The 27,703-nt window shown below is 44.5% G+C and overlaps 2 protein-coding genes across 2 annotated transcripts in view; both read right to left on the bottom strand.

The window, feature by feature from the left end:
- Positions 1–265: 265 nt before the first annotated feature.
- The window catches only part of ADAM33 (ADAM metallopeptidase domain 33), a 72,407-nt gene continuing 44,969 nt past the window's right edge, over positions 266–27,703 (bottom strand). Inside the window, exons 8-15 of the mRNA XM_077478115.1 lie at positions 25,853–25,924; positions 22,052–22,221; positions 18,931–19,015; positions 18,471–18,607; positions 11,904–12,009; positions 9,118–9,169; positions 8,743–8,895; positions 266–488 (exon numbers count right to left, since the gene is read on the bottom strand). Of these exons, the coding sequence (XP_077334241.1) occupies positions 8,774–8,895; positions 9,118–9,169; positions 11,904–12,009; positions 18,471–18,607; positions 18,931–19,015; positions 22,052–22,221; positions 25,853–25,924 (744 nt within the window). The 3' untranslated portion in view covers positions 266–488; positions 8,743–8,773. The remainder of the gene's footprint in view (positions 489–8,742; positions 8,896–9,117; positions 9,170–11,903; positions 12,010–18,470; positions 18,608–18,930; positions 19,016–22,051; positions 22,222–25,852; positions 25,925–27,703) is intronic.
- On the bottom strand, positions 26,333–27,536 carry LOC143974080 (uncharacterized). Its single transcript, XM_077475128.1, has 2 exons — positions 27,155–27,536; positions 26,333–27,112 (listed from the first exon to the last, which is right to left on the bottom strand). The coding sequence occupies exons 1-2, from the start codon at positions 27,463–27,465 to the stop codon at positions 26,737–26,739; spliced, it is 687 nt and encodes a 228-aa protein (XP_077331254.1). The 5' UTR covers positions 27,466–27,536; the 3' UTR covers positions 26,333–26,736.

Raw genomic sequence — 27,703 nt, 5'->3', positions numbered from 1 at the left:
CCCTCTTTCTTTCCTTCCTTCGCTCTCTCTATCCTTTCTTTCTCCCTCCATCCCTTGTTAATCTCAGACTATAACCACACCCCCTTTGAGTCACGCCCCTTTAAGCCACGCCGGATAATTTGTTTAAACCACACCCATTTTTTGCCACAACGCATTTCGTCACACTTAATGTTTTGGATCCAGACAAGTGTCTGTACAATTATCTGCACCTGGCCTAATATCAAGTGTATATATGTGCACGTTTGAAAGAAACACATCTGACGCCTTTGTTCAGCTTGAATGAATCTTCCCTTTTATTACTTGGACATATGGCTCCTTTTATAATGGAACATGAGTCATTTGTTTGCAAAAGCATCATCACAGTCTAGTTGTGCTGTCATCTGTGGACTGGATGACCCTTATCTGAGGTTCTTCTGTCCATATTCATCAAGGTTTTCTGCTGATGAAGGCTTGACTTCTCCTGTTTCACTCCAATGGGAGGGGGTGTTCTTATTGACCATACTGAGTAAGGAGTTTTAGCATATATCTTGACATAATAGGAATAGTCATTTGATCAAGGTATTAAACAATCCATAACACTACAAACGAATGCCCTGCCCCTAATTATAAGAAATGTTTTCACAATGTTGGCAACTATGCAGATGCCACACTTTACAGGCACATTAAGGGGACCCCCTAGGCACCATATTTAAAGGAATTTGCATCTGTACCTTTATGAAGGGTTCCCTTCAGTCCACCTGCTCTCCACCTACTCATCAGAATGCATGTGCTTCCACCGTGGAGTCACTCATCAGTCAGTGATAGGAACTACAGATACCAGGGTGCCTTGACGTGGCCTGCAGCTTACTTATGTATTTGCAAATGTGTGCAAAATTTAGGAGCAAGAGGGTGGGAGTTTGAACGAAGCACGTGGTTGGAATGAATACAATGGTGGGAATTGAGATATTTAATATTCCGTAAAAAAAAACAAGATTACACACATAATTTTCATATACATACAAATAGGAATACACACTAAACGTGGCGTCAATTCCTAAAACAGCGGTAACTGGTAATAACATGGTTAAAAGTGGGTAACATGATAGTTACAGAGTCCACCATATGTCACAGTTGGGTACAACGGCGACACACATCACGGGCAGCAACCCGGGCACACAGGGCACACCTAACATGAACATGTGACAATAAGAGTTGGAGGTGATTAGGTCAAATAGATGTAGTGTAAAATTGGTGTGAAAGGGGGTGTGATGACAGTGAGGTCTGTGTCGCGTGGTAGGAATAATGCGTACATTTTTTTTACCCCCTCCCCTGTATACATTAGTCCCACCACACGACCACACAGTCATCACACCCCCTTTCACACCAATTTTGCACAGCATCTATTTGGCCTAATCACCTCCTACTCTTATTGTCACATGTTCACCTTAGGTATGCCCTGTGTGCCCGGGTCCGCCCGGGTTTCCGCCTGTGATGTGTGTCGCCGTTGGACCAGCCCCCCCAGCTCCCAACACTGATACCTTTGGGTGGTCCATGGTCCCTGACATTACGCCTCCAGCTGCATATATACTTGTAAGTGATCTATTGGGGGGGGGGGGGGTTCCATTCTCCTCCCCTCTATTGATACAAGATTATTTATCTAGTTTTTCATCTCCCATTTGCGGATACACCACGTGCTTGCGCCTAATGAGCGGCACCAAGCCGCGAAACGCATCGAGATAACAATTGCTGTGTACCCGTATACTACAGCTCTAATGCCCTGTACACACGGTTGGACTTTCCGACGGAAAATGTGCGATCGGATCTTGTTGTCGGAAAATCCGATCGTGTGTGTGGGCTCCACCTGACTTTTTCCGTCTGAGTTTCCGACACACAAAGTTTGAGAGCAGGATCTAAAATTTTCTGACAACAAAATGTGCCACGCATGCTCAGAAAAAAATCCGAGACGAAAGCTATTGGCTACTGCCTTCTTTATAGTCCCGTCGTACGCGTGCTACATCACCGCGTTCTGAACGATTGGATTTTCCCGACCGTGTGTATGCAAGACAAATTTGGGCCAAAATCCGTCGGAAAAAATCCGACAGATTTTGTCGTCGGAATGTCCGACCGTGTGTACAGGGCATAACATTTTCTAATGGTTATACATTCGTACCATCACATTATGTGACGGAGACCAGTAAGGTCACAGGCCATGCGGATGTTAACCTGCAACGTTCCTTTACCCAACTGTGACAAATGGTGGACTCTGAAACTCTATCATGCTACCCATTTTTAACCTTTCCCGATGGGCGGGCGACGATGTAGAATGGCACGGGCAGGGAAATTGGCGTACAGGTACGTCCATTTAAAATTGGTGCCATGCCATCGCATGCGCGCTGCCAGCGGCGTGCTCGCGTGCTGGTCGGGACCCCAGTGAGTCCAACCGCAGGTCCCGCGGGCTCTAATGCCGCGGGTATACCCACGATCGTCTCACTGGGAGGGAGAACGGGGAGATGCTGATGTAAACAGCATCTCCCCATTCTGCCTAGCAACAAGTGACACTGATCTCTGCTCCCTGTGATTGGAGCAGAGATCAGTGATCTGTAAATCACAGCCACACCCTCCAGTTAGAAACATGCCCCTAGGACACACTTAACTCCTACGCTGCCACCTCCTGGTTAACCCCTTTACTGCCAGTGTTATTTACACAGGAATCAGTGCATTTGTATAGTACTGATTGCTGTATAAATCACAGTGGTCACAAAAATGTGTCAAAAATGTCCGATGTGTCCATCATAATGTCGCAGTCACAATAAAAAAATAAAAATAAATAAATAAATACAAATAGCTGATCGCCGCCATTACTAGTAAAAAAAAAAAATCATTAATAAAAATGCCATAAAACTATCCCCTATTTTGTAAACGCTATAACTTTATAACTTATAACTTTTCGCTTATTGCGATTTTTTTTACCCAAAATATGTAGAAGAATACGTATCAGCCTAAACTGAGGAAAAACATTTTTTTTTAAATATATTTTTTGGGGATATTTATTAGAGCAAAAGGTAAAAAATTATGCGTTTTTTTCAAAATTGTTGCTTTTTTTGTTTATAGTGCAAAAAAAAAAAAAAAAAAAAAAACGCAGAGGTGATCAAATACCACCAAAAGAAAGCTCTGTTTGTGGGGAAAAAAAGGACGTCAATTTTGTTTGGGAGCCACGTCGCAATTGTAGTGCTCTGGTCTTAAGCCAGCAAAATGGTCCGGGGCTTAGGTGGTTAACCATGTTATTACCAGTTACCGCTGTCTGTAGAAGTCGCATGGTTTGCAAAGGCTCTAGTAACATCCTTTGCTTTGGCCTATCGATGGTGCTTTGTCTGAATCGCAATTAGTAAACCAGTTATGAAAGATTTCTCTTGTAAAATAAAAGTTTTCTGCATACACTTTCACTTACACAAATGCCCATTTAAAGAAATATACACATCAATAGAAAATGATCTCTTCAAATGATTAACATACAAATGTATTACATTCTAAGGATTTGCAAATACGTAAGGTGTGAAAGTGAAAAGCACCTGGGCTGTGGTTGCTGACCTCCCTTTGAAGACATTAGCCCCCTAGACGTTCCTTCCACATATTCAGTGTGAATGACCTACAACAAGTATGCAAGCAGCGAAGTCAGAACTCCTAATTCTTAATACTTTTTCTAGGTCAGGGGCTTAGAATGGGATCAGCAAAACAGTCGGGCAAGTTGCAGTTTCAGAAGAAGGTCAGCAATGGCATCTCGTTTATTTATCAGAATACACATTTTCAGCGTCCCACTGATTTAGGCGGCGTGGCGTTACCCGACTTTAACCTGTATTACCTAGCTGCGCAGCTTTCTCACTTTTTTTTATTTAGACAAACAGGACAAGGAACAGTATCTGACCCTAGTGTGCTCTTCCTTGTCTGATATGTACACCCACCCCTTTCAAGTGCTATTTAAAAATCCAATAGACTCAGAGGTGCTGCGACATCGTCGGGGCCTGCTGCATACTCATTGCAGAATATGGGAATTAGTGGGGCGCAGGCTGGGGCGACCCGCCACACACTCGCATACCCCCTTATGGAACAATCCGGGACTACAAGAACTGTTGTCAATACCAGACTGCGGCCTGTGGTTATCCAGGGGGGTGGCATACCTCTCAGATGTTTATAGTAATCAGGTTCTTAAATCTTTCCAACAGCTCAAAGATGACTTCCACGTCCCCAACCACATGTTCTTTAGATATCTCCAGCTTCGGCACGCCCTTCAAACCCAATTTCGGGACCATCCCCCGAATCTGGAACATACGGGCATTCTAGACACCTAAGGCCGCGTACACACAGGCGGACTGTATGGCCTACTTAGTCAGTCGTAATTTCCGTAATTCTGTCCGTCATACTTTGGTTTCAGCGGACAATCCGCTCGTGAGTAGGCTAGTTCGACGGACTAAGAATGGCGCATGCTCAGAAAGGATTTACACGGCGGAAGGGTGCATTGCTGTGTATTGGACTTCCTATTTCTAGTCCCGTCGTACGTGCTGTACACGTCATCGCGCAAGCTTTCGACGGACTGTTTGTGCATCCGTGTGTGGTCAAGTCCGTTCATTCGAAAGTATGACGGACCGTCCGTCGGATTGTATGACGGACTAAGTAGGCCATACAGTCCGCCCGTGTGTACGCGGCCTTACTGGGACAGAACTCCTCCAAACTAATCTCCCTCTTCTACAATGACCTTCTCCGCCCCGTGGCAACTGCCTCTGCATACACACTGAGGGATAGATGGGCCGGGGATGTGAGGCAGTTGGAGGATGAGGAATGGGAGGATGCATTGAATACCTGTAAAAAGGTGTCTACCAAACTTTCTGATCACCTGACACAAATATATATCATTCACAGGGCTTACATAACCCCCATCCCGCCTCGCTAAGTTTAACCCGGCCCAGAACCCCAACTGACCCAGGTGCAACAGTTCACCCGGTACCTTCTTTCATCTTTTGTGGTCATGCCCGGTAATACACGACTACTGGTCCCACATAGTTAAATTCATACACGACGAGATAGGATCCCCCCTGACCCTGTGCCCTAAACAATGTTTATTGGGTATATTCCCAGATCCAGACTTTGACAAGCCCCATATCACTTTTCTACAAGAGGTACTATTTACTGCCAGGTTATTGGTAGCAAGGAAATGGATGAGAGGGACGCCCCTGAGCATGCAAGAATGGATAGCTACCATTAATGGTGTCCTTCCATATAAGAAAGAAATATATGTACACAGGGCCTGCCCAGCTAAATACGGAAAAATTTGGGACATATGGTTAAACAATGCAGCTACTTGCAACGCCATCGATGACAATCCTTGATCCCAAATGTACTAGCCCTTTAGATTGTCTATCCTCTTTGTTTTCGCTCCTCTTTCCCCTCTCCTCCCCAGGATTTACAGTATTGATGGTTTATAGCTCCTTTGCCGATCTGTCCTAGTGAAGTAATTTACCTCCTATTTATGTGACCCTATTGGCAACTCTGCAATGTACCTTCTCCATCCGTTTGGTCTCTGTTACTTTCTGCTCTTATCCAGCATGCTGTATTTTTGCTTTAACTGCCTACTGTATGTATTTTGTACCTTGTATTTGTGAATCTTCTCAATTCAATAAACACTTTCTTTGTAAAAAAAAAAGAATACACATTTTCTTCAAAATCGAATTGAATCTTCCTTGTGTATTACTGTAATGCAAATATAATACATATACTTGTCTTTTCTTTTTTTTTTTTTTTTTTTTTTTTTAGGAGATACTAGTTTAAAAGCCCCTGGAGGCACTATGGAGAGTCGGCCTGCCGTCCTCACACACAACCGAGTGCCCTGGGTCTCCAGCACTCCGACACGCCCCCCTGGACATTGCTCCAACTAGGAGCTCTCATGTTCCCTGAAGAGTAATGGTGATTGGAGCAGTGTGCAGGGGGAGTGTCCAACTGCTGAAGATCCGACTCTCCAGAGTGCTGCAAGCACCGCAGGTTTTAACCCTCGCTGCAGCACATAGTACTGTATAAAATAATATTCTTCACTGAAGTAATAAATGAAGAAGATTCGATTGGGCATTAAAGTGACAATTTCCCTTCACCAAGGATGTAAACATAGCAATACCATCATCATCTGCTCCTTCAGCTGTTTCAGATGCTGCTTTCCCCAAAATGTTCCAGCTATGTAGACTAAACAGCGCTGTTACTAATATGTAAATGGTGACTTTTTAATCAAAAGTCAGCAACTAAGCCCTCCTCTCCATGACTAACCCCAACCCTAATCAACTGTATCTGTCAAAGGTAGCGTAGAGATATCTTTGACGTATGGGCAGCCTGGCTTCACCTTCTCTAAGTAAATTTGTGTAGCGGCGACACTTTTGACAAAGTGTCCGCTATGTGCAAATTTTGTTTTTTCCTCAGAACAGTAAAAGGGGTTCTGAGGGTTGATTGCGCAGGGTTAACTTTGGCCTCAGTTTGGCTGTGTTAGGGTTGTGCCTGGTCATGTGTACAGTTATGTGCACATGACAGGATCAGAACCAGACCTGGTTGGACGCTTTGGGTATCAGCATTCCTCGGAGCCAATCAGTGGGTGAGTCTGGCCCCGCTGAGGAGTGTGGAGAAGGGTACTTAAGATGCTGGAGTCACGTGTTCGGGGTTCGCTCGTTAGGCCAGAGCTGCCTGTTCCTGTAGCTGGACCGGGGTAGCCCCGCGAGGGGTCCCGGTCGCGGGAGTGTGTGCCGCCCCGCAACATGGTCGGTGTGACTAGCCCCATTAGACCCGCATGGTCTGGGGTAAGGATCCATCTGTTCCCGAGTCTCGGAACCGGCTGGTCCGAGGCGCAGTAACTGAGGGAGGATTCAAGGCATCCGGGTGTGCTATCAACTGGCAGGGGCACCGCAGCACGTGTAAGCGAATGGGGGAGGACTCTTCGGAGGAGGGCCAACAAGCTGGCATCCCAAGAAGTGCCTGGTGGCTGGGTTGTCAAGGACACTAACAGATCCACGTTTTCCCAGTACTGCCAAGGAGACAGAGAATGTTCCAGGTACTGAGGAAAGGTTCCTGTTCACTTTTGATCGCAACGTGTTCAAGGTTAGAGACTTTGCAAGCTCCGTATTAAAGTGTCGACTGCCATAATCTATGGCTACAGATTTGTTCAGCTTTGGAACGCCCAGCCGCGAGTGGCTACTCTCTGGGTTTTATTAGAGACTTTCTAGTGATTAGCAGTTCAAGGTGCCTGAGTTTCTTCACCCTCACCCTCTGTTCCCATACGAGACTGTGTTTGTTGGATGTTACCCCTGCAAATAAAAACCTTTCTAAAGGACTTTTATGGTGTCAGTGTCCAAAGTCGTTGGGTACTAACCCTGGGAACCCCTAGACCAGGAAGAACAAGCCAAGCGGAGGTAACCGGTAAGCCCAAAAGTCAAGGCTGCCCCATTGAGGGTTATAGCCGCTACATTTACAAGAAGAAAAGATGGTGGCACCCATTGGAGGAATCACTGGGTCTCAGACAGGAGCAGAGTTCCTGGTCTATGATTTGGCCCCGTGCTTAAGTGAAGTGGCGAATGGTGTCATCAAGGACAGTCCGAAAATGCAACATATCATCGGCACACCACTGAAGGACAAAAGCGGGACACTTATTGAACACCATTATTATTATTTGGGGTTCTATGCATAGAAGATGCATGGTGTGCACTATTTAGTGGTGAATATGTGTCCCACTTTTGTACTTCAATGGTGTGCTGGTGATATCCTGTATTTTTTGGACTCTTTCTGTCAAAGCCCTTCGTTTCTAGCTGTTGTTCTGATTTCTTCTGTATGCCCTTAGGCTTAGTTCATTAGTCATAGTGCCAAACAATAGCACCTCCACATATGGATACAATAAATACAGACATCATGTACTCTTATTTCTCTACAAGTTTGTGTTCTGTATCAGCTTATGTGTAGATATTTGGCTTATGTACATAAAATAATTTTGAACTCTTGGCAGTGGAACAATCCGACAATAATTCAGGATTAATAGTTTTGAATTTGGTATAAGGGACAGGGACATGTTCTTGTATATAATAAAACATTTAAGGGTTCAAAAAGCACTATTGTACATTGCCCATTATAGTAGTTGAGGTAGAAGAATTAATTTTCACAGTATTGTATCCCATGAAGTCACAGAAGGCTGGATCTTCTTCATAACTAAACCCAACTTTAGGACCGGTCTACCACTTGACTCCTCAATTAAAGGGTTGCCAACTGTCCTTTACTATGGGTACATCTCTCACTTCCAGGAGTGTGTTGCACCATCCCTCCGTCCTCTTTAACTTACAGACCCCAAGTATTGACAAATGTCAATCATGAACTATGTGCATGGATCCAGTCTGGGCTTTTGAGATTTCATATTAGTTCATTTGTTCTAAAGCTGAGAGCTGATAACCTACCAAACCACAATCCAAGTAAGTAGGAATATTGGCAACCCTACAAGATCACAAGACAACAAGAAAATGTCAAAGGTCCCTGTAACAACTCTGACCAAAATCCAGGATTGTGAAGTCTTCCGGTTACAATTGTAGACTGATGCTCCTCCATTTTGTAGAGGTACATGATCCAATGTCCATGAATGGCGTTTTACTCTAACCACAAATTTGCCAGCCAGGTTCCCGAGACAAAAACTTCTAAGGTATTAAATGGCTGAAGTGAGAGAATAAATGATATCCAAATACAAACCCCTTCAGATACAGATAAAAACCAAGGCATGGTTCTCTTCAACTCACGATGGAAAGGTTGTTCTTACTACTTTCACTTTTCTGCTGGGTAAGAGCTTTATGTTACAAAGGATGACCAGCAGCACGAGGAAGACCAACGGACAGAGGACTACAGAGACTATCCCAACTGGAATACAAAGAAATTGGTCTATGAGTTAAACATCAGCCAGAAGACTTTATAAGATTAGATTGTAAGCTCTAATGACTAAGGCTCTCTGATTCCTATTGTATTACATTATATTGTATTTTGTACCATCTTCCCTCATGTTGTAAAGCACTGCGTAAACGGTTGGCGCTATATAAATCCTGTATAATAATAATAATAATAAGACCATCACAGAAGACTTACCTGCCTCTAACGGACTGTAGCCAGTAGAATGTGTGTGAAACATTGGTTCTTCCTAAAAGACACAACACCCGAATTGATGAAAGCTTTATCGCCAAACAAAGACCTACCACATATTTATGAATCTTAAAATTGTACAATAAGCAAAGTCAATTAAGTGAATGTTTAGGCATCATATGGCCTGCTTAACCAGAACATCTACCATTGACCAGGGAGGCCTGGGAACCTTTAGCTTAATGGGAAACACACAACCAAATAACTCTTCCAGTTGAATGTTTAGGCATCACATAGCTTAGCTTAACTAGAACACCTACCATTGACCATGGAAGACTTGGAACCTTTGGTCTGGGGGGGGGGGGGGGGACACCAGCTAATATTTCCAGGTATCACTGGCCTAGCTTAACCTGAACACTTTCCATTGACCAAGGAGGACTGGGGACCTTTGGCCTAGGGGGAAAACACAACCAACTAACCCTTCCAGTTGAATGTTTAGGCATCCCATGGCCTAGCTTAACTAGAACACCTACCATTGACCATGGAAGACTTGGAGCCTTTGGTCTGGGGAGAAAACACAACCAATTAACCCAGTTGAATGTTCAGGCAAGACTGGCCTAGTTTAACCAGAACACTTTCCACTGACCAAGGAGGACTTGGAACATTTGGCCTAAGGGGAAAATACATCCAACTAACCCTTCCAGTTGAATGTTTAGGCATTGCATGGCCTAGCTTTACCAGAACACCTACCATTGACCATGGAGGACTTGAAACCTTTGGCCTAAGGGGGTAAACATAACCAACTAACCCTTCCAGTTGAATGTTTAGGCTTCACATGACCTAGATTAACCAAAATTCCTTCCATTGACCAGGGAGGGCCAGCAACCTTTGACCTAGGGAGAAAACACAACCAACCAGCCCTTCCATGATGGGGACAGATTCCTGTGGGCTTAAAATCTGTACCATACAAAGTGTGTCATGGTGTCACATTGAATGGTGAGCTTAGTTCATGCTTTATTGTGACACATCTTACAACATCAACTTTCTTTGCAACTCTTGGCATGTCACATGACATCCCAGAACCTAGCTTAACCAGAACACTTTCCATTGACCAAGGAGGACTGGGAACTTTTGGCCTAAGGGGAAAAATCAACCAACTAACCCTTCCAGTTGAATGTTTAGGCATCACATGGCCTAGCTTTACCAGAACACCTACAATTGACCATGGAGGACTGGGAACCTTTGGCCTAAGGGGGAAAACATAACCAACTAACTCTTCCAGTTGATTGTTTAGGCATCACATGAACTAGAGTAACCAGAATGCCTTCCTTTGACCAGGGAGGAGTGGGAACATTTGACCTAGGGGGAAAACACAACCAACCAGCCCTTCCATGATGGGCACAGATTCCTGTGGGCTTAAAATCTGTACCAAACAAAGTGTGTCATGGTGTCACATTGAATGGTGAACTTAGGACATGCTTTATTGTGACATCTTACAACATCAACTTCCTTTGCAACTCTCGACATGTCACATGACATCCCAGAACCTCAGTGTTAGTGCTGAAAGACTTCCCTCTGCAAAAGGTCAGAGCAGGGAGCAGGTAGCTTTATATTGCCCAGCACATATCTCTGCTGCTCTAATTAGGGTCTGAATGATGGAGTATCTCTACTAGGGATGAGCTCGGTGTTCAACTCGAATGCATGTTCGACTCGAACATGGGCCGTTTGCCTGTTTGGCGAATTCAGAACATTGTGGACCGTTCGCACCAAATTCGTGTGGCACAAACGGCCCACAATGCACTATGCCATCGCAGTGCATTGCTGGCTCATGATTGGCCAAGCATGCACTGTGACCCCGCATGCTTGGCCAATCACATCGCCGGCAGCGAGGAGAGCCATAATTGGCCACAGACAGGATGCCTGTGGCCAATTATAGCTCAGGGGGGTTTAGTACACGCCCCACACTATATAAGGCCACCAGCACGGCGGCCTTGTGTAGTGTGTTGGCGTGCAGGGAAACAGCAGGATAGGCAGGGACAGTGTATTTTTGCTTGGGAACCTAGCGCTGTTACAGTGGGTGTGGTGTGCCTCCTGCACAGTATACACCTGAATCTACCCCTTATTGCTGGTGTTGTTCTGTTTCTGTAACACAGGCATCTGCAGAATTTACAGTGGGTGTTGTGTGCCTCCTGCACAGTTCACAGCTGAAGATACCCCTTATCGCTGGTGTTGTTCTGTTGCATGTCTTGCATATTAGCTTTTAAAATTAGCACTTTTGATTTCGAACGTTCGAGTCCCATAGACTTTAATAGGGTTCTAAAGTTTGTACGAATTTTAGGTCCGTTCGAAGGTTCTGGTGCGAACCGAACTGGGGGGTGTTCGGCTCATCCCTAATCCCCACTCATGGACACTCTTCCAACACACCTTATCAGTACTGGCCCAGGGAGCAAATGTCCCCTGGTCCAGTCCTTCCCTGCCCCCAACCCAGTCCTTCCCTGCTGTGGACAGTTGTGACCATGAATATGGAATCATCATGGTAGGTGTTCCAGCTTGGGGCATGCCTTGATTTGGGAAAAACACCATGGTGCTTTAAAAACCATACAGGCCTAAACTACTTATGGCTTCTCAATAGGTGTGTCTTAAAAGTATATTTGTAAATGTTAAGAACTTTAGCTTTTTTCGGGTGGCTGGTCAAATTAAACATTGTTATCATCTGTTGTTCTATTCAAAGGCTCATGTGTCTATTCTGTCATTATTTTGGGAGTTGTGGGAGGGGCTATAGCTTCTGTACTCACTATGTAGGTCTGCGGTCGGTCCTTCAGACAGGTGACGTCTTTCTCTTCCAGGAAACGATTGAGGAAACGATGGCTGCAGTCACTGAACATGTCGTTCATGTTGCATCTGCAGAGCAGACAATATGTGGTTACTTCGGGCGCTGTGATAAGCATTAAAGGATATTAAAGATATTATTTTTATTACTTTTGATTTTTTTTTTTTTTTTTTAAGGCCCAGTGACATCATTACCGGGTCTCTTTGCTTCTCTATGCAATGCAGACAGTGGGCTGGCTCTTGGGAGGCGCTATGCAAATATCAAAATAGCTTGAGGGATGAGTTCAGCCTGGGTGTTCCTAGTCAGATAGTATTTGCATGAAGGCCACCCTAAGTAGTGCCCACCTGGTTACTATGCACAGCTGCACCAGATTCTGTGTGCACCAGTTTTAGTAAATCTCCACTATATCTCATTATTCTGTTTGTCTTACTGAATGAAGACAAATGTTACCATAAGTACCCGATGTACATATAATGTCCACTGGGTGGTACTGTATCCATAGTACATTGGAAAAAGTTGGCTACGAATTGGTGATGAATTTGCACCAAATTTACCCCTCTGTCATTGGCATAAAATACGGCTTTTGGCACCGAAAACCAATGTGGATTTCACTGTAAACACCCCATGTACCCCCAAATTGTCATTGTAGCTCAACACACCAAGGGCCATCTAGCCCGTAGGGTTAGCGTGTGTTGAACTATGATGATCAGCATTGCTCAATGCAGGTTCAAGCAAGGACACAGAAAACATCTGCATTCTATGTGCCCTGTTCACACCATACAAGTGCATTGGTGTCTATTTTTTTTTTATTGTTTATTTAACCGCTTCAATACCAGGCTTAGACACCTTCCTGCCCAGGCCAATTTTCAGCTTTCAGAGCTGTAGCAATTTGAATGACAATTGCGCGGTCATAAAACACTGTACCCAAGCTAATTTTTTAGCATTTTGTTCCCACAAATAGAGATTTCTTTTGGTGGTATTTGATCACCTCTGGGATTTTGATTTTTTGTGCAACAAATAAAAAAAGAAAACCGAAAATTGTGAAAAAAAAAACAAGTTTTTCTTTGTTTCTGTTAAAAATTCTTGTAAATAAGTAAGTTTTCTTCTTCAATGACCGGAAGTGATATGGCTGCACTGACGGGCACTGATATGGCTGCACTGACGGGCACTGATAAGGCGGCACTGATGAGGTGGCACCAATGAGGTGGTACTGATGAGGTGGCACTGACGGGCATAGATGATGGGCACTGATAGGCGGCACTGATGGGCACTCGTAGGCGGCACTGATGGGCACTCATAGGCGGCACTGATGGTTACTTATGGGTGGCACTGATAGGTGGCACGGATGGGCACTGATGGGCATGGATAGGTGGGCACTGATGGGTACAGATGGGCACTGATAGCTGGCACTGCTGGACACTGATGGTTTCACTGCTGAACACTGATGGGTGGCACTGATAACACTAATGGGTGGCATTGCTGGGCATCGCTGATTTAATTTGTTTCATGATGGTGCCAGTCAGTGCCCATTTGTGGGCACTGATTGGCACAGATTGGGCTGTCATTTGTACATGTGGATAGCCATGGGGTACATACCTGGCCATCCACATGTTGCTCACTTCCCTGGTGGTCTAGTGTGGGCATTCGATGGGGGAGTGCACTGATAAGCAATCAGCTCAGAGCCCCCTGTCAGGAGAGCAGCCGATCGGCTCTCCTCTACTCGCATCTATCAGACACGAGTGAGGAAAAGCCAATCACCGGCTTTTCCTGTTTACATCGTGATCAGCCGTGATTGGACACGGCTGATCACGTGGTAAACAGCCTCCGCCGGAGGCTCTTTACTGAGATCGGTGTAGCAGTGTGTCAGACTGACACCCCGCACCACCGATTGGGGCGCGCGGCGGCTGTTATCCTGAAGGATGTCATATAACGCCCAGTCAGGATAACTGAACCACTTCCCGGACGTCAATCTGCTGTTGACCGGTGGGAAGTGGTTAAAGAATTTTTTCAAAATATTACAAAAACACATGAATAGCACAAAATTTTCATGTAACACAATTATACACGGGGGTTTATTTACGAAAGGCAAATCCACTTTGCACTGCAAGTGCACTTGGATGTAAAGTCGCTGTAGATCCGAGGGGGACATGCAAGGAAAATAAAAAACAGCATTTTAGCTTGCACATGATTGGATGATAAAATCTGCAGAGCTTCCACTCATTTCAGATCAGCCTCTTGCGTCGGACGTGCGTGTAATACTGGTGCTTCCGGTACGCGGTGCGTTCCATCACCGCTAGACGGAGGCATCAGTGCTCTCTATATACGACACGCCCACTATGTTAGTACTTCCCTGTAGTGGGTGTGGCTTCGTCGGCATAAGTGGCTGGGTAGGATAATGATTGGAACCATATCCACGCCCCTTATGTGTTCAATCATGACCCGGAAATACTACTAACGGTATTACAGAGGGGAATAAATTACAACGTCTGGCTAATTTTTACGTTTGGTATATTTCTAAAGTTTGGGCCAACCTAGCTTTCATTTATTGGTTTATTTTATATATGTTTTGGCATGGTCTGTCTGCTGATACATGCTGTAACATTATAATGAGGCGTGGAACGCACGCCGGGCGCCATCTTAAACCGGAAATGACACGCGGTGACACAGGCAGATGGAATTTTCGCCCAAATTGATTGTTTGCTATATAAGTGATGATGCTACAGTGTAGTGCTACCCCAGATGACGTCTGTAGAGGACGAAACGCGTCGGGACTACTGCTGTAGCACTGTTTTTATGGAATAAGCGCTTGATTTCTTTGGTTACATGTGAGTTCATTACTTTTTTATTAAATTTTTTCTTTTAAACGGATTTACACTATTGTGGCTCCTTATTTTCCTTTGTATGAGTTCAACATTTTGAGCTGGAGTGTACCGATGTGGATTTAACAACTAGTTGGGACAACTATATGAGGAGTCTGACTTGTTACTTCCCTGAAAATCTACACCTGCAAATCTCGCCTTCTAAGTTATAAGCTTGCATGATCCTTCGAATATATATTCGTTTGGATCCATACTATCCGGTAAGCCTTTACTTCTAAAGGTGACGGGAATATCACAGGGTGTCTGCATGCTAGCCTCATTTAAGAAGGTGGATGGTGACCCGTATTTCACGTTTGGATTGGATCAACTTTTTACATAGAGACTTTTAATTCATTTATATTTTTTTGGAAGTGTATTTTTTTATTTCTATGTACTTTTTTAAGAATTTTCACACCTAAGGTGTTTGTGTTAAATTGTACGATGATGCACTAACTAGATTATTCATAACTTTGTTAAGCGCTACACTTTGGTTTGGTATTTGTTCATTTCAGATCTAGCCCATAGATTTAGAGCAACTGCACTTCCAAGTGCACTTGCAGTGCAGAGTGGATTTACCTTTCGTAAATAACCCCCATTGTCTTCTATAAAAAAAGAAAGAAGTACAGAATCTTAGAAACAGCAATAATAATGAGGTTGCGGACTAGATGGACATATAGGGGGTTATTTAAGAAAGGCAAATCCACTTTGCACTGAAAGTGCACTTGGAAGTGCAGTCGCTCTAAATCTAAGGAGTAGATTTGAAATGAGTGGAAGTTCGGCTGATTTTATCATTCAATTCTGTGCAAGCTAAAAAGCTGTTTTTTATTCTCCTGGATCTACAGCGACTTTACTTCCAAGTGCACTTGCAGTGCAAAGTGGATTTGCCTTTCGGAAAATAACCCCCATAGTATTTATACTCTGTAATTATCGGCATATGAATTACACCAATAAAGATCTAAAAGGATGGGGTATCTGGCGCTACCTAATATTGAAAAATTGAAAAATAAAAAAAAATAATAAAAAAAGAATGTGGTAAACCCTGGTATCACCAACAATCCTAGTGTCGCATCAATTTCATAGATATGACCTTTCTTTACCAAATATAACTATTTAAGATGCACTATCTCTACACTGTGAATATTCAAAAAGAAGCAGGGTGGCTGCAACCTATTTACTATTTTTTCTAAAAAATTATTTCTAATTTTTTCTAATCTTTATTTACTTATTCGTTCTACTACCAGATTACATTAGCGCGGTTTCTTCAATATTTATATGAAATACACCAAGTCTACAAGGGAATCAGAAAAACACTGTACAAAAAATCCACAAACAACTGTTAGTCTAGCCTACATCTAGAGAAGAGACACTGTGGGAGGCGTTGTGGTTATCAATCACCAAATGACTGGGATTATGTGCTTCAGGACCAGAGTCAAAGTCATCCCATATCTGCCAAATTTTGGAAAATTTCTGTACCGAGTCATCAATTCTAGCAGTTAGATGTTCCATTCTACGTATGTCTGCTATCATAGATAGTGTTTGTGGGATTGTAGGGGGTGAGGTAGAGAGCCATAGCCTGGGCATAGCTTGTTTAGCAGCTAATAGTATAAAGGACATCAGTCTCTGTTTAGTTTTGGGGATGCCTGGGAAAGGAAGACCTGATATGTAATGCGTGGGTATGGGAAACGCCAACAATTTTTCCAAAAGAGATTGGATCTGGGTCCAAACTGATTAACTGAGGGGCATTCCCAAAAAATCTGAAAGTGTGAACCCACCGCTTTGTTACACCTCCAGCATTGTTTTGAGATCTTCGGGTTACAAACATGTAGGAGTTCTGGGGTTCTGTACCAAAACAGTGGACTTTATAGGCGGTTTCCTTATGAGTCACACAGCGGGATATTTTAGAGGTAGACTCCCATATTCTTCCCCAGTCTATCAAAGATATATCATGCTGAAGAAACTGAGACCATTTCCTCATGTAAAAGTGACTATCCATAGGGGGCTGCATGTAAGGGGGGACTACGCTGGGGGCACCTGATGTAAGGACGGACTCCGCTGGGGACACCTGATGGCATCTGGTTCTGCATTATGGTGAGTTGAATGATTTCATTTTATATCACAATGTAATAATATAAATAATTTGCTTCAATCATCCTGACACCATAACAACCATGGTGCTGAGATGATTGAAGTGCTAACACCAGGTGTTTGGAGTATCTTTATCTGCTGATTGTTAAACTTTCTAGAATACACATTTCTATTGTACATTCAGTGTATTCTACCCTGACAGCGTGTGAGGAGAGAAGTGACGATCAGCGGCATCTCCTCACAGAGGACATGTAGGGATGTAATCAGGGCACTGATCATCAGTGCCCTGATTACAAAAAAGTGGCAGAAATGCCAGCAATCAATGCCACCCATCAATGCCACATATCCGTGCCCACCACTCCCGCATATCCATGCCCACCAGTCCCGCATATCTGTGCCCACCAGTGCCACTTATCTGTGCCCATCAGTGCCACCCATCAATGCTGCCTATCAGTGCTCATCAGTGCTACATATCAGTACCACCTATCAGTGCCCTTAAGTGCGGCATATTCGTGCCTCCTCATCTGTGCCACCTATCAGTGCCCATAAGTGCGGCATATTCGTGCCTCCTCATCTGTGCCAGCTATCAGTGCCCATAAGTGTGGCATATTCATGCCTCCGCATCTGTGCCACCTCATCAGTGCCCATCAGTGCTGCCTCATCAGCGCCCATCAGTGAAGGAGAAAAATTTACTTATTTACAAAATTTACTGAAAGAAAGAAATAATTTTTTTTCTTCAAAATTTTTGCCCTTTTTGTTTTATTTATTTATTTATTTTTTAGGAAAAAATTAAAAACCCAGGAGTGATTAAATACTACCAAAAGAAAGCTCTATTTGTGTGAATAAAATGATAACAATTTCACATGGTTACAGCGTAGCATGACCGCGCAATTGTCATTCAAAGTGCGACAGTGCTGAAAGCGGGAAAATAGCCTGGGCGGGAAGGGGGTGTAAGTGCCCTGTATTGAGGTGGTTAAATAGCCTTGTAGGACTTTAAATGACATTTTTGTATGTGTGCGCTATAATCTTTTGTTCCCATTAGCCCCTGTACACACGGTCGGAGATTTCCACAACCAAATCCGTCGGATTTTGCCCGTCGGATTTTGTCTGTCGGATCTTGTCCAAAACTGTTGCATACACACGGTCGGACAAAGTTGGCGAAAAATCCGATCTTTCAGAACGTGATGACGTAATTTCTTTACGATGGGACTACATTCAGGCAAGTAGCCAATAGCTTTGATGTAGGAAATTGATCTGAGAATGCGTGGAACTCGGTCCGATCAAAATTCGCTACACATGATCGGAGTATGTCCGATCGAACCAGTTGGTCGGGAAATATTTCCAACATGTTGGAAAATTGGGTCCGACGGAGATTCGGACGGAATCAGTCCGATGCATACCACACACAGTCGGATTAACCGACGACGCGGTCCGATAGGACACATCCCGACGGATTCTCCAACCGTGTGTACAAGGGCTAAGAAAGATTTCCAATAATTCCTGCTCTGTTCTAAATACCTAAAAGCAAAACATACCGAGCCTTAGGCTGCAGCCCGGACACTTTCCACCACTACCCCTAGGAAGCTTACCCAGTGCGTCGGGAGAGTAGGCATTTCCCTTTGGCAGCGGGGCAGTAGCAGTTCTCCGTATCGTGGCTCATTCCAAGATTGTGACCCAACTCATGAGCCACATACTTGGCGAGTTCTCTGGCGCTGAGTCCCGTGTCCTGTGAAACAACAAGCATTATATGAGAGAGCCGGCACATCATCATGTACTTCAAGAGCTGCCGATATCGCCTAAAACACTCGATTGCTTAGTTGTTCCCTGGGGGAAACTTTCCAAAAAAGTTTGGGATCTTGGGGAACCCTTGAAACTATTTGTTGATCTTGAGGGTTGGGGAGAATAACCTTGTTTTTAAATTTCAATATATGTAACGGGAACTCTGGTCAGAAAGGTGGAATTAGCCTTGAAATTTGGTAGCAAAATGCAACTACATAGAAGAAAAAAATAACTTCGGATATTGTAGTGATAAATATGTTTTCCGATTACCTTGATGATACCTCCACTCTGACCCCTGGTACACATCTTGCCTAAAAACGCCTCTCCCAGGGCGTGGTTCCTGAAGTTCGCTCCGCTGAGAGAGATGAGAAGAGACAACGCTGGTCAGAATTCAATCTGTCTTGATGTGAAACCACCACACCAATAACTATCATTGGCCCCAGAACAATAACCCACCTCTAGGTCACACAACGAAGCAATAAGTATAAAACGGAAGTTATGCTGAAATAGACAACATGCTTGCCTCCATAGCCTTACCGGCTCCACTGGACCAACGTAAATGTAGGTCAAAAAATACATGTGGATAAGCTTCCCAGCAGCTGGATCATAGAAGATGGTAACCCATTAAATACCACTCTCTCTCCTCTTCCAACCTTAAAGCAAGTCTGGAATCACCTTTTCGGGACTGGTGGGACATACCATGAAAGCTGAGAGAGGACAGTGATGGGTTACCATAGTCTGGGTCAATTGGCTGAGCAGCGAGGATTGGCTTGGAATCGGTCCAAATAGGTCGGAACTCAGAAGCTAGCTGTATTGGCAAATGGGCCGTTGGTGGGAGATTCCCTACCTATTCCACAGCTCACTGGGCCATTGAGGTTGCAATCATGTGACAGCTTTCCATGGGTTTGGCCAAACTGGGTTCAGACCAAGTTCGGACCTGAACCCAGCAGCTGTCCCCTGAGCAGTAGGGGTTCCAGAAAGCAAAAGTCATAGCTACAGGACTTGGTAAAGTAAACCTCTCAGAATAGCTTGTATTTGGGACAACTGAGGGAAGTGCATTTCGGGACTACAGAACACCTTCGCTGCACCATTATAAATTTCCCCCTTCTAAGTTTAGTGCTTGTAGGCTGTAGTCAGCCTCAACCTAATTGATAGTTCCACATTCTTTAGGTTTTCCCCTAAGTTTAGGTTGTTGTTTACTTCTGCCTGCCTCCGGGGAGAGTCCCTGGAGTGTGGCAAGACTCCATAGCCTGAGTTATAATTATTTATTTCTCCATGGCCAATTACTAGGTGGTGTATTGGTAGTGGTGCGTGCTGGGGATGGGTATAAATATACCCACCACCTCCTCTATACTGCGCCTAATGATTCAGCACTCAACTGCCACAAAAGTAACTTACTTGCCAACTTCTCAGTCTGCAGCCTCACATGTGCACCAGCAGCACCGGGGCCGGGTACGCCCCCTCCACAATTCTCACCAATGAGAGTGCCTGAAGCAGCAGCTGCTGGGGAGAAGAGGTAGGGGATCGGTCTCCGGCAAACAATTCTGTTTTGTTTGTGAGCTCCTGTCATGCTTGCCCCGATGTTGCAGAGACAGATTTGTGTACAGGCACCGCAGCACTGTCCGTGATCGATCTGGACAAGATTGTATCAGGACAGCTTTTTTCAAATCTGTGACAACACGGGCTTAATGGGCAGCTGCCCCATTTTCCCAGTATTAAAAACAGGGACAGACTAGCTCTGGGGACAGTGTCCTTAGTCTGGGGACTGTCCCTGGAAACATCATCTCCCCCTAGCTCACAGTCATAAGAATACAGCTGTCTTGCATCCCAGGCTCTGTATGGGAGTCCACATGGGTTGTTGTTCCTGACCTCCCAGGCCTGCTCCCTGGGCAGGACACATGTGCTTTGGGAATAAACTAGGCCTGATCTTAGGGAATACAAGCCAACACTGCCTTTACAGAGGGCTTGCCTGGGAGGAGTGAAGCTGGAATCTGGATTGGAGCACCAGGGAGGAACTTTGAACACTGCAGGAAGTCTGGTGGTCTGTTTAGTGGGTTTATGTCCTACAACTGCTTACAGTCAAAGGAATACAGAGTGCCAGTCTGGCATTCATTTTTGTATCTGTTCGTTTTTCAGTCTGTGTATTGTTCTTTAGGGAATCCTGTGCCCTTTCTCCCTAGACTTTTCTTTACTTGACTATACTCAAATAAATGTCCAGAAGTGACTGGCGCCCATTTGTTCACCTCCTCTCTACAAGTCAAGAATCCAACCCTGAGATTAAATATCAACCCTGCTCTTTAGTGGTCCCTAACAGCCTTGAGGGGTCAGGGGGTGCTACACGTTTTATTCAAGAATGTTGATGAAGGGGACTAGATACTCCTAAATAAATGGGCCATGTTGAAAATTCAGCAGAAAGCTTTAACATTCATCCGCTATCAATTTTAGCTGAAAGACCATGACCTTTGATGTGTGGCTTTCTGAAGCCGGCTACGCTTTCTTATCGAGTAATGCCGCGTACACACGATCGGAATTCCAGCAAGAAAAAGACAGATGAGAGCTTTTCATCGGAAAATGTGACCGTGTGTACGCTCCATCAGAATTTAGCTGTCTGAATTTCTGCCAGCCAAAAATTGATAGCAGGTTCTCAATTTTCCAGACGGAAAAACTTTTCTATCGGTAATTCCGATCGTGTGTATGCAATTTCCGACACGCCAAAAATCACGCATTGCTCAGATTCAACTACGAGACAGAAGCTACTGGCTATTGAACTTCCTTTTTCTAGTCCTGTCGTACGTGTTGTACGTCACCGCGTTATAAACAATCGGAATTTGGTGTGACCATGTGTAGGCAAGACAGCTTGAGCCGAATTCCGTCGGAATTCCGTCAGGAAAACCATCAGAGCTTTTTCCGACGAGAATTCCGATCGTGTGTACACGGCATAAGAATTTTTCTTTCCACAATATCAATAAATGAATTTGGACTCTTATCTTTTGGTTTGGTGCTCCTTCCATATATGCACAGTGGTCTATAAGGACATTCTCCTGATGGGTAAGAAGGGCTTAGTCATGGAGTCAGCAAAATTAGTCCTCCTGTTACATAATTACGTTGAAAAGTACACTTAAAAGAGATAAATAGAGGAAGTTTTCTGCTCAAGGCTCTGTTTAAATGTTTTTGATACCCTCTAAATGCTGGGTCCAGAGATGTGCAATTCTGCTTTCGCCAATCTTTGCGTTGTTCCTTAACATAAAGTGCAGTTTTGCTTTAGACTCGTCATATGACTTCTAAAAAAATCTTTACAGTAAAATTTCTTACATCAACGAGGTAGTGAGAAGAGCATTGGTGGGACCTCAAAGACAAATGAAGTCCCCCAGAAGTCTTCCCAGATTATTACCTGATCAGTTGGACATTATCGTGATGTTTGCGAGGTAGAAGTTCCTCCGTTCGCCACCGCAGGAAGTGCTGAAGGGTGCTGTGTGCAGTTTCCGAGATGACAGCTCGATTTTCCTGTGTCCAGATCTCCACCCCGACCAGAAAAACCTGGAAGCCGATCTTGGAAAATATCTAGAATAGGGACAAGTGATTTCAGCTAAATTGACTATCCTTGAATTGTGCAAGAATTGCTGCTTTGGTAAAATTTTCCTGAATGAAAACCTTATCAGGTTACTTTGCAAAGTTTTTTTTTTTGTGTATTTTATTGGTACTTTACATTTTTTATGTGTAGCGGCGGGCTCCTGAAGAGCACGCGCTATGTGTTTTTCAAAATTAAACTCTACCTAAGCTGCAGTTAGGTTTGGGTATTATTTGTCTAAATTTGACTTCTGTATCAGTCTGACTGGACTGTGAAATGTTCAGCTTGGCCACAGGGGGCACTGCCTCTTCTGGCAGGCATGGAACTAGGGTCTGGTCAGGTGTTTAAATTGCTCTCTCCCTTGGAGTCAGGTCAGTGGGAGTGGCCCTCTCGCTGTGCCCTCTGTGAGAGGGTATTTAAGATGCGGACGTTACGTAGTAACCAATATGATGTGCTGACTACTTGGTCCTGGTCCTCCTTACCAGCCCCCAGGAAGGCTATCGCCTGGGGTGCGGGTCCACCCATCTGTAATGCCTCAGGCTGGCTAGCCCAAGGCAAGGAAACTAAAGGAGGATTCTGAGGTGGTTGGGTGCCGTCTCCGGTTCGGGAGAGACCCATTGTACTTCAAGTATTCCAGGGGAGTACTCTTTAGAAGAACACCACGTACGGGTTGGTTTTCTTAACAAGAGCCTGGAAGGGCTGAAGTGGCCGAGAGAATCCGGTCTTGTGGATATCGATTCAGGGGTTAGTGCTACATATGTTACATTTTTTTATACTTTTCTTTTGTTTTTAAATATGTAAAATAACATAAATACACAAAAAAGGAAGTAGCACACACAAATACAACTCTTAAGAGTTATTTAAAGCCATTGCACCACCAAAAACCGCCTAATCTCTAATCTGGAGGAATAAACAGAGGCCATTCAAGGTACTGTATATTCACGTAATGAGGCACCCATCTACTACCCACTTGCCGACCGCCGCACGACGATATACGTCGGCAGAATTGCACGGGCAGGCATATGGGTGTATATATAAGTCCCTGCCTTCCCGCGGGTGGGGGGCCCGAACGGGCCCCCCCCCCCGGTGCCTGCGGTGGTCGGCATTCGTTCGGGAGCGATCCGGGATGAGGGGGCGGCCATTCATTCATGGCCACCCCCTCGCGATCGCTCCCGACGAATAGAAATGCTCCCTGACATCAATTCCTCTCCTCACAGGAGAGGAAGTGATGTAATCTCTCCTCCGTGTTGGTATTTTTCGTTCCGGCACCGAGGAGAGAGGATCGGTGAGTTGCACCAACACACCACACGTACAGTAGAACATGCCAGACACACTCACACCCCCCCTTTACCCCCCGATCACCCCCCCAATTACCCCTGCCCCCCCCAGTCACAGTGACACCAATTGCATTTTTATTTTATTTTTGCATTGGTGTCATTTGTGACTGTAATAACTGTTAGGGCAGTTAGGGTTAGCCCCCTTTAGTTCTAATGTGCCCCCCTAACCCCCCCAATAAAGGTTTAACCCCGTGATCACCCCCCGTCGCCAGTGTCACTAAGGCTGGGTTCACATTGCAGCGGTTTATGAGAACGAATGTGATTCGCACCGCACTGCAGTGCAAATAACATCCGATCTCTGTGCGATTCGAGTTCAGCCATACAGATAGTATGGCTGAATTCGCGCCGCACCCGCCGCAAATTCGCACGGGACCCTTTTTTTGGTCCGCAGCAGAATTGGATCGCATGGGTGTTCACACCATGCGATCCGAGTTTGCAGATCGCACTGCGATATGCAAACTGATCTGGGGGTGTCATTAACATTTCACTGACACTCCCAGCAGTTCGCATAGGGCAGTGTGAACTGCCGCCGGGAGGCATGCGATGCGGGAACCCGCCGCGGATTCGTGGCGTTCCCGCATCGCTCCAGTGTGAACCCAGCCTAATAAGCGATCGTTTTTCTGATCGCTGTATTAGTGTCACAGGTGACGCTAGTTAGGCAGGTAGGTATTTAGGTTCGCTGCAGCTTTTTATAGCGCCAGGGACCCCCATATACTACCGCATAAAGCCCCCTGATTGCCCCCTAGTTAACCCTTTCACCAGTGATCACCATCACCAACGGTTACAGGTGACGCTGGTTGGTTAGTTATTTTTTTATAGTTTCAGGGCACCCGCCATTTATTACCTAGTCTCACTAGTGTACCCCTAAATTTAGGGGTGTCTACTTTCCAAAATGGGGTCATTTGGGGGGGTTTGTGCCATCTTGGCATTTTATGGTAACGCCCTTAGAAAGCCTGAAGGCGGTGCTTTGTTTTCGGGGCCCCGTATGCGGCTAGGCTCCCAAAAAGTCCCACATATGTGGTATCCCCGTACTCAGGAGAAGCAGCAGAATTTATTTTGGGGTGTCATTTCACATATGCCCATGGAATGCGTGAGCAATATATCATTTAGTGACAACTTTGTGAAAAAAAATAAATAAATAAAAAAGTTTGTAATTTTCCCGCAACTTGTGGCAAAATATAAAATATTCCATGGACTCAACATGCCTCTCAGCAAATAGCTTGGGGTGTCTACTTTCTAAAATGGGGTCATTTGTGGGGGTTTTGTGCCATCTTGGCATTTTATGGCCTTCAAAACTGTAATAGGTAGTGAGGAGTGAAGTCAAATATTTACGCCCTTAGAAAACCTGAAGGCGGTTCTTGGCTTTCGGGGCCCCGTACGCGGCTAGGCTCCCAAAAAATCCCACACATGTGGTATCCCCGTACTCAGGAGAAGCAGTAGAATTTATTTTGGGGTGTCATATGCCCATAGCATGTGTGAGCAATATATCATTTAGTGACAACTTTGTGTAAAAAAAAAAAAAATATTTTTTTTTGTCATTATTCAATCGCTTGAGGCAAAAAAATAAAATATTCAATGGGCTCAACATGCCTCTTATCAATTTCCTTAGGGGGTCTACTTTCCAAAATGGGGTCATTTGAGGGGGTTTTGTACTGCCCTGCCATTTTAGCACCTCAAGAAATGAGATAGGCAGTCGTAAACTAAAAGCTGCGTAAATTCCAGAAAACGTACCTTAGTTTGTAGATGTGACAACTTTTGCGCAAACCAATAAATATACAGTTATTGACTTTTTTTTTACCAAAGACATGTGGCTGAATACATTTTGGCCTAAATGTATGACTAAAATTGAGTTTATTGGATTTTCTAATAACAAAAAGTAGAAAATATCATTTTTTTTCAAAATTTGCGGTCTTTTTCCATTTATATCGCAAAAAATTAAAATCGCAGAGGCAATCAAATACCATCAAAAGAAAGCTCTATTTGTGGGAAGAAAAGGACGCAAATTTTGTTTGGGTACAACATTGCATGACCGCGCAATTACCAGTTAAAGCAGCGCAGTGCCAAAGTGTAAAAAGACCTCTGGTCATTGACCAGCAAAATGGTCCGGTCTGAAAGTGGCTACAGATCCAGTTATGAGACACTTATTTTTCTCTAATGACTTGCACCATCAGATATGTGATGTTCGGAGCTGTCACTCTCTGTGCATGTTTGTTTTGGTAAAAATTCACTCAGAGAATGACTGAGATAAGATGCCATGTACCACCTTCACCTGGGTACTGGACTCTACCTGGCCGAGGTGATGAGCCACGGAGATGAGATGCTGTCTGGTCCTCTCCAGATCCTCCCCATGACGCTGGAACTGCAGAAATGAAGAGAGATGAAGACAAGATCTTCAGACAGGCAACCTATAGACAAATAAGAAAGCTGTGCAATTTTATTTATCACTTTATAAATAGTAGTAGAGCTAATAGGACTCAATGTTTCAAAATCTATGGTAAGTTGTCATGATTGGCGTGGTGACAAGGATGGAGTTGGTAGGTATGCCATCTGAGTCATTAGGTGGGCACCCTCCTTCATTGGTCTTTCATTGATGATCCCACTACATCTCCAGAGGGCTCAATGGTGATAACTGGTGTCCCAGGAACACCCCCTCAGTTCCACACCCTCCTATCTCCTTGCCACCCACTTGTCAACACGGGCAAATATTCATTATTTTCATTAATTGGAGCCCAAATGAACTCTCGATTTAAAGAAGAACTCCAGTAGAAAAACCTGTCCCCTGTAAGCATTCTGCAGAGAATTACCCTTGATCTCTGTGTGAAAAGCCAATGTCTCTCCGGAAGGGTCGGACTCATTCCTCCTGCTGAGCTTTACAATGAGAAAAGCTCACACGTTCCACTGATTGGAGAGCTCTACCTCTAACTCAGCAGGGGTGTATGCAGAGAGTACAGAGGTCCTTCTCTTCAGCATGCTGGCCTCAGACAGGCTTTTATAACACCAGGCTGGGGCTGTTTTTATTTAAGCTGGAGAGTTAAACCACCTAACTGATTCATGGAACTCTGGTGGTAACATAATTGGTCTTGAGTCTTGGAATCATTATGAGGTTCTCCCACTCTCCCAGGTGTATTTTTATTTTTATTTATTATTATGCAGAGTGTTACAGGAGTGAAATTATAAGACTTTATATACAGTGATATCGAGACCATCTTCCCAGGGGTTTTCCACTACCAGGTAGTATTGGCTGCAACCAAGTTTGCCGATACTAAAAGGTAGTATTGGCTGTGACCAAGTTTGCCGATACGAAGGTAGTATTGGCTGCGACCAAGTTTGCCGATACGAAGGTAGTATTGGCCGCGACCAAGTTTGCCGATACGAAGGTAGTATTGGCCGCGACCAAGTTTGCCGATACGAAGGTAGTATTGGCCGCGACCAAGTTTGCCGATACGAAGGTAGTATTGGCTGCGACCAAGTTTGCCGATACGAAGGTAGTATTGGCTGCGACCAAGTTTGCCGATACGAAGGTAGTATTGGCTGCGACCAAGTTTGTCAATACTAAGGTAGTATTGGCTGCAACCAGGTTTGCCGATACGAAGGTAGTATTGGCTGCGACCAAGTTTGCCGATACGAAGGTTGTATTGGCCGCGACCAAGTTTGCCGATACGAAGGTTGTATTGGCTGCGACCAAGTTTGCCGATACGAAGGTAGTATTGGCTGCGACCAAGTTTGCGATATGAAGGTAGTATTGGCTGCAACCAAGTTTGCCGATACTAAGAATAGATAACATGTACAATTCCACACAGTCTGATTTTTATGGTCATGAGGGCAACCAAGATGAAACCAGAGGGCCAGCCTTGACCCTTTTTTATCACTACTGCAATAGACGCTGGGCAAAAGATACATGGCAAAAATACAGTCAGTGACCGCTATGGAGCCCTGGCAGGGGTCTTTTGAGAAAAGTCAGGAAAAGGGAGATGTATATTTTTACTTTCTTATGCTGTTAAATAGTATTGCCCCAGAATATAAAACTTTGATACAAATATCGCGAGATGGAAAACATATAGTAGTTGACTATAACGTTCCCTTCTCTGACGTCCTTCAATGAACAGCTCACACCAGATTTAGGACAGAATAACCTAAT

This window comes from Lithobates pipiens, unplaced genomic scaffold, assembly GCF_037356315.1.
Source record: "Lithobates pipiens isolate NorthernLeopardFrog02 unplaced genomic scaffold, aLitPip1_a1.2 Scaffold_13, whole genome shotgun sequence".
NCBI classification, from domain to species: Eukaryota; Metazoa; Chordata; class Amphibia; order Anura; family Ranidae; genus Lithobates; species Lithobates pipiens.
Note: the sequence above shows the minus strand (reverse complement) of the source record. Positions and strands in the feature narration are given on the sequence as shown.

Bases quoted from the DNA above. Each gene is read 5' to 3' on its own strand.
- LOC143974080 (XM_077475128.1), bottom strand. From the start codon at position 27,465: ATGTATCTTTTGCCCAGCGTCTATTGCAGTAGTGATAAAAAAGGGTCA. The intron at 27,113-27,154 runs GTATCGGCAAAC...ACCTTAGTATTG, and splicing joins TCGCAGCCAATACTACCTTC to ACAAACTTGGTCGCAGCCAA.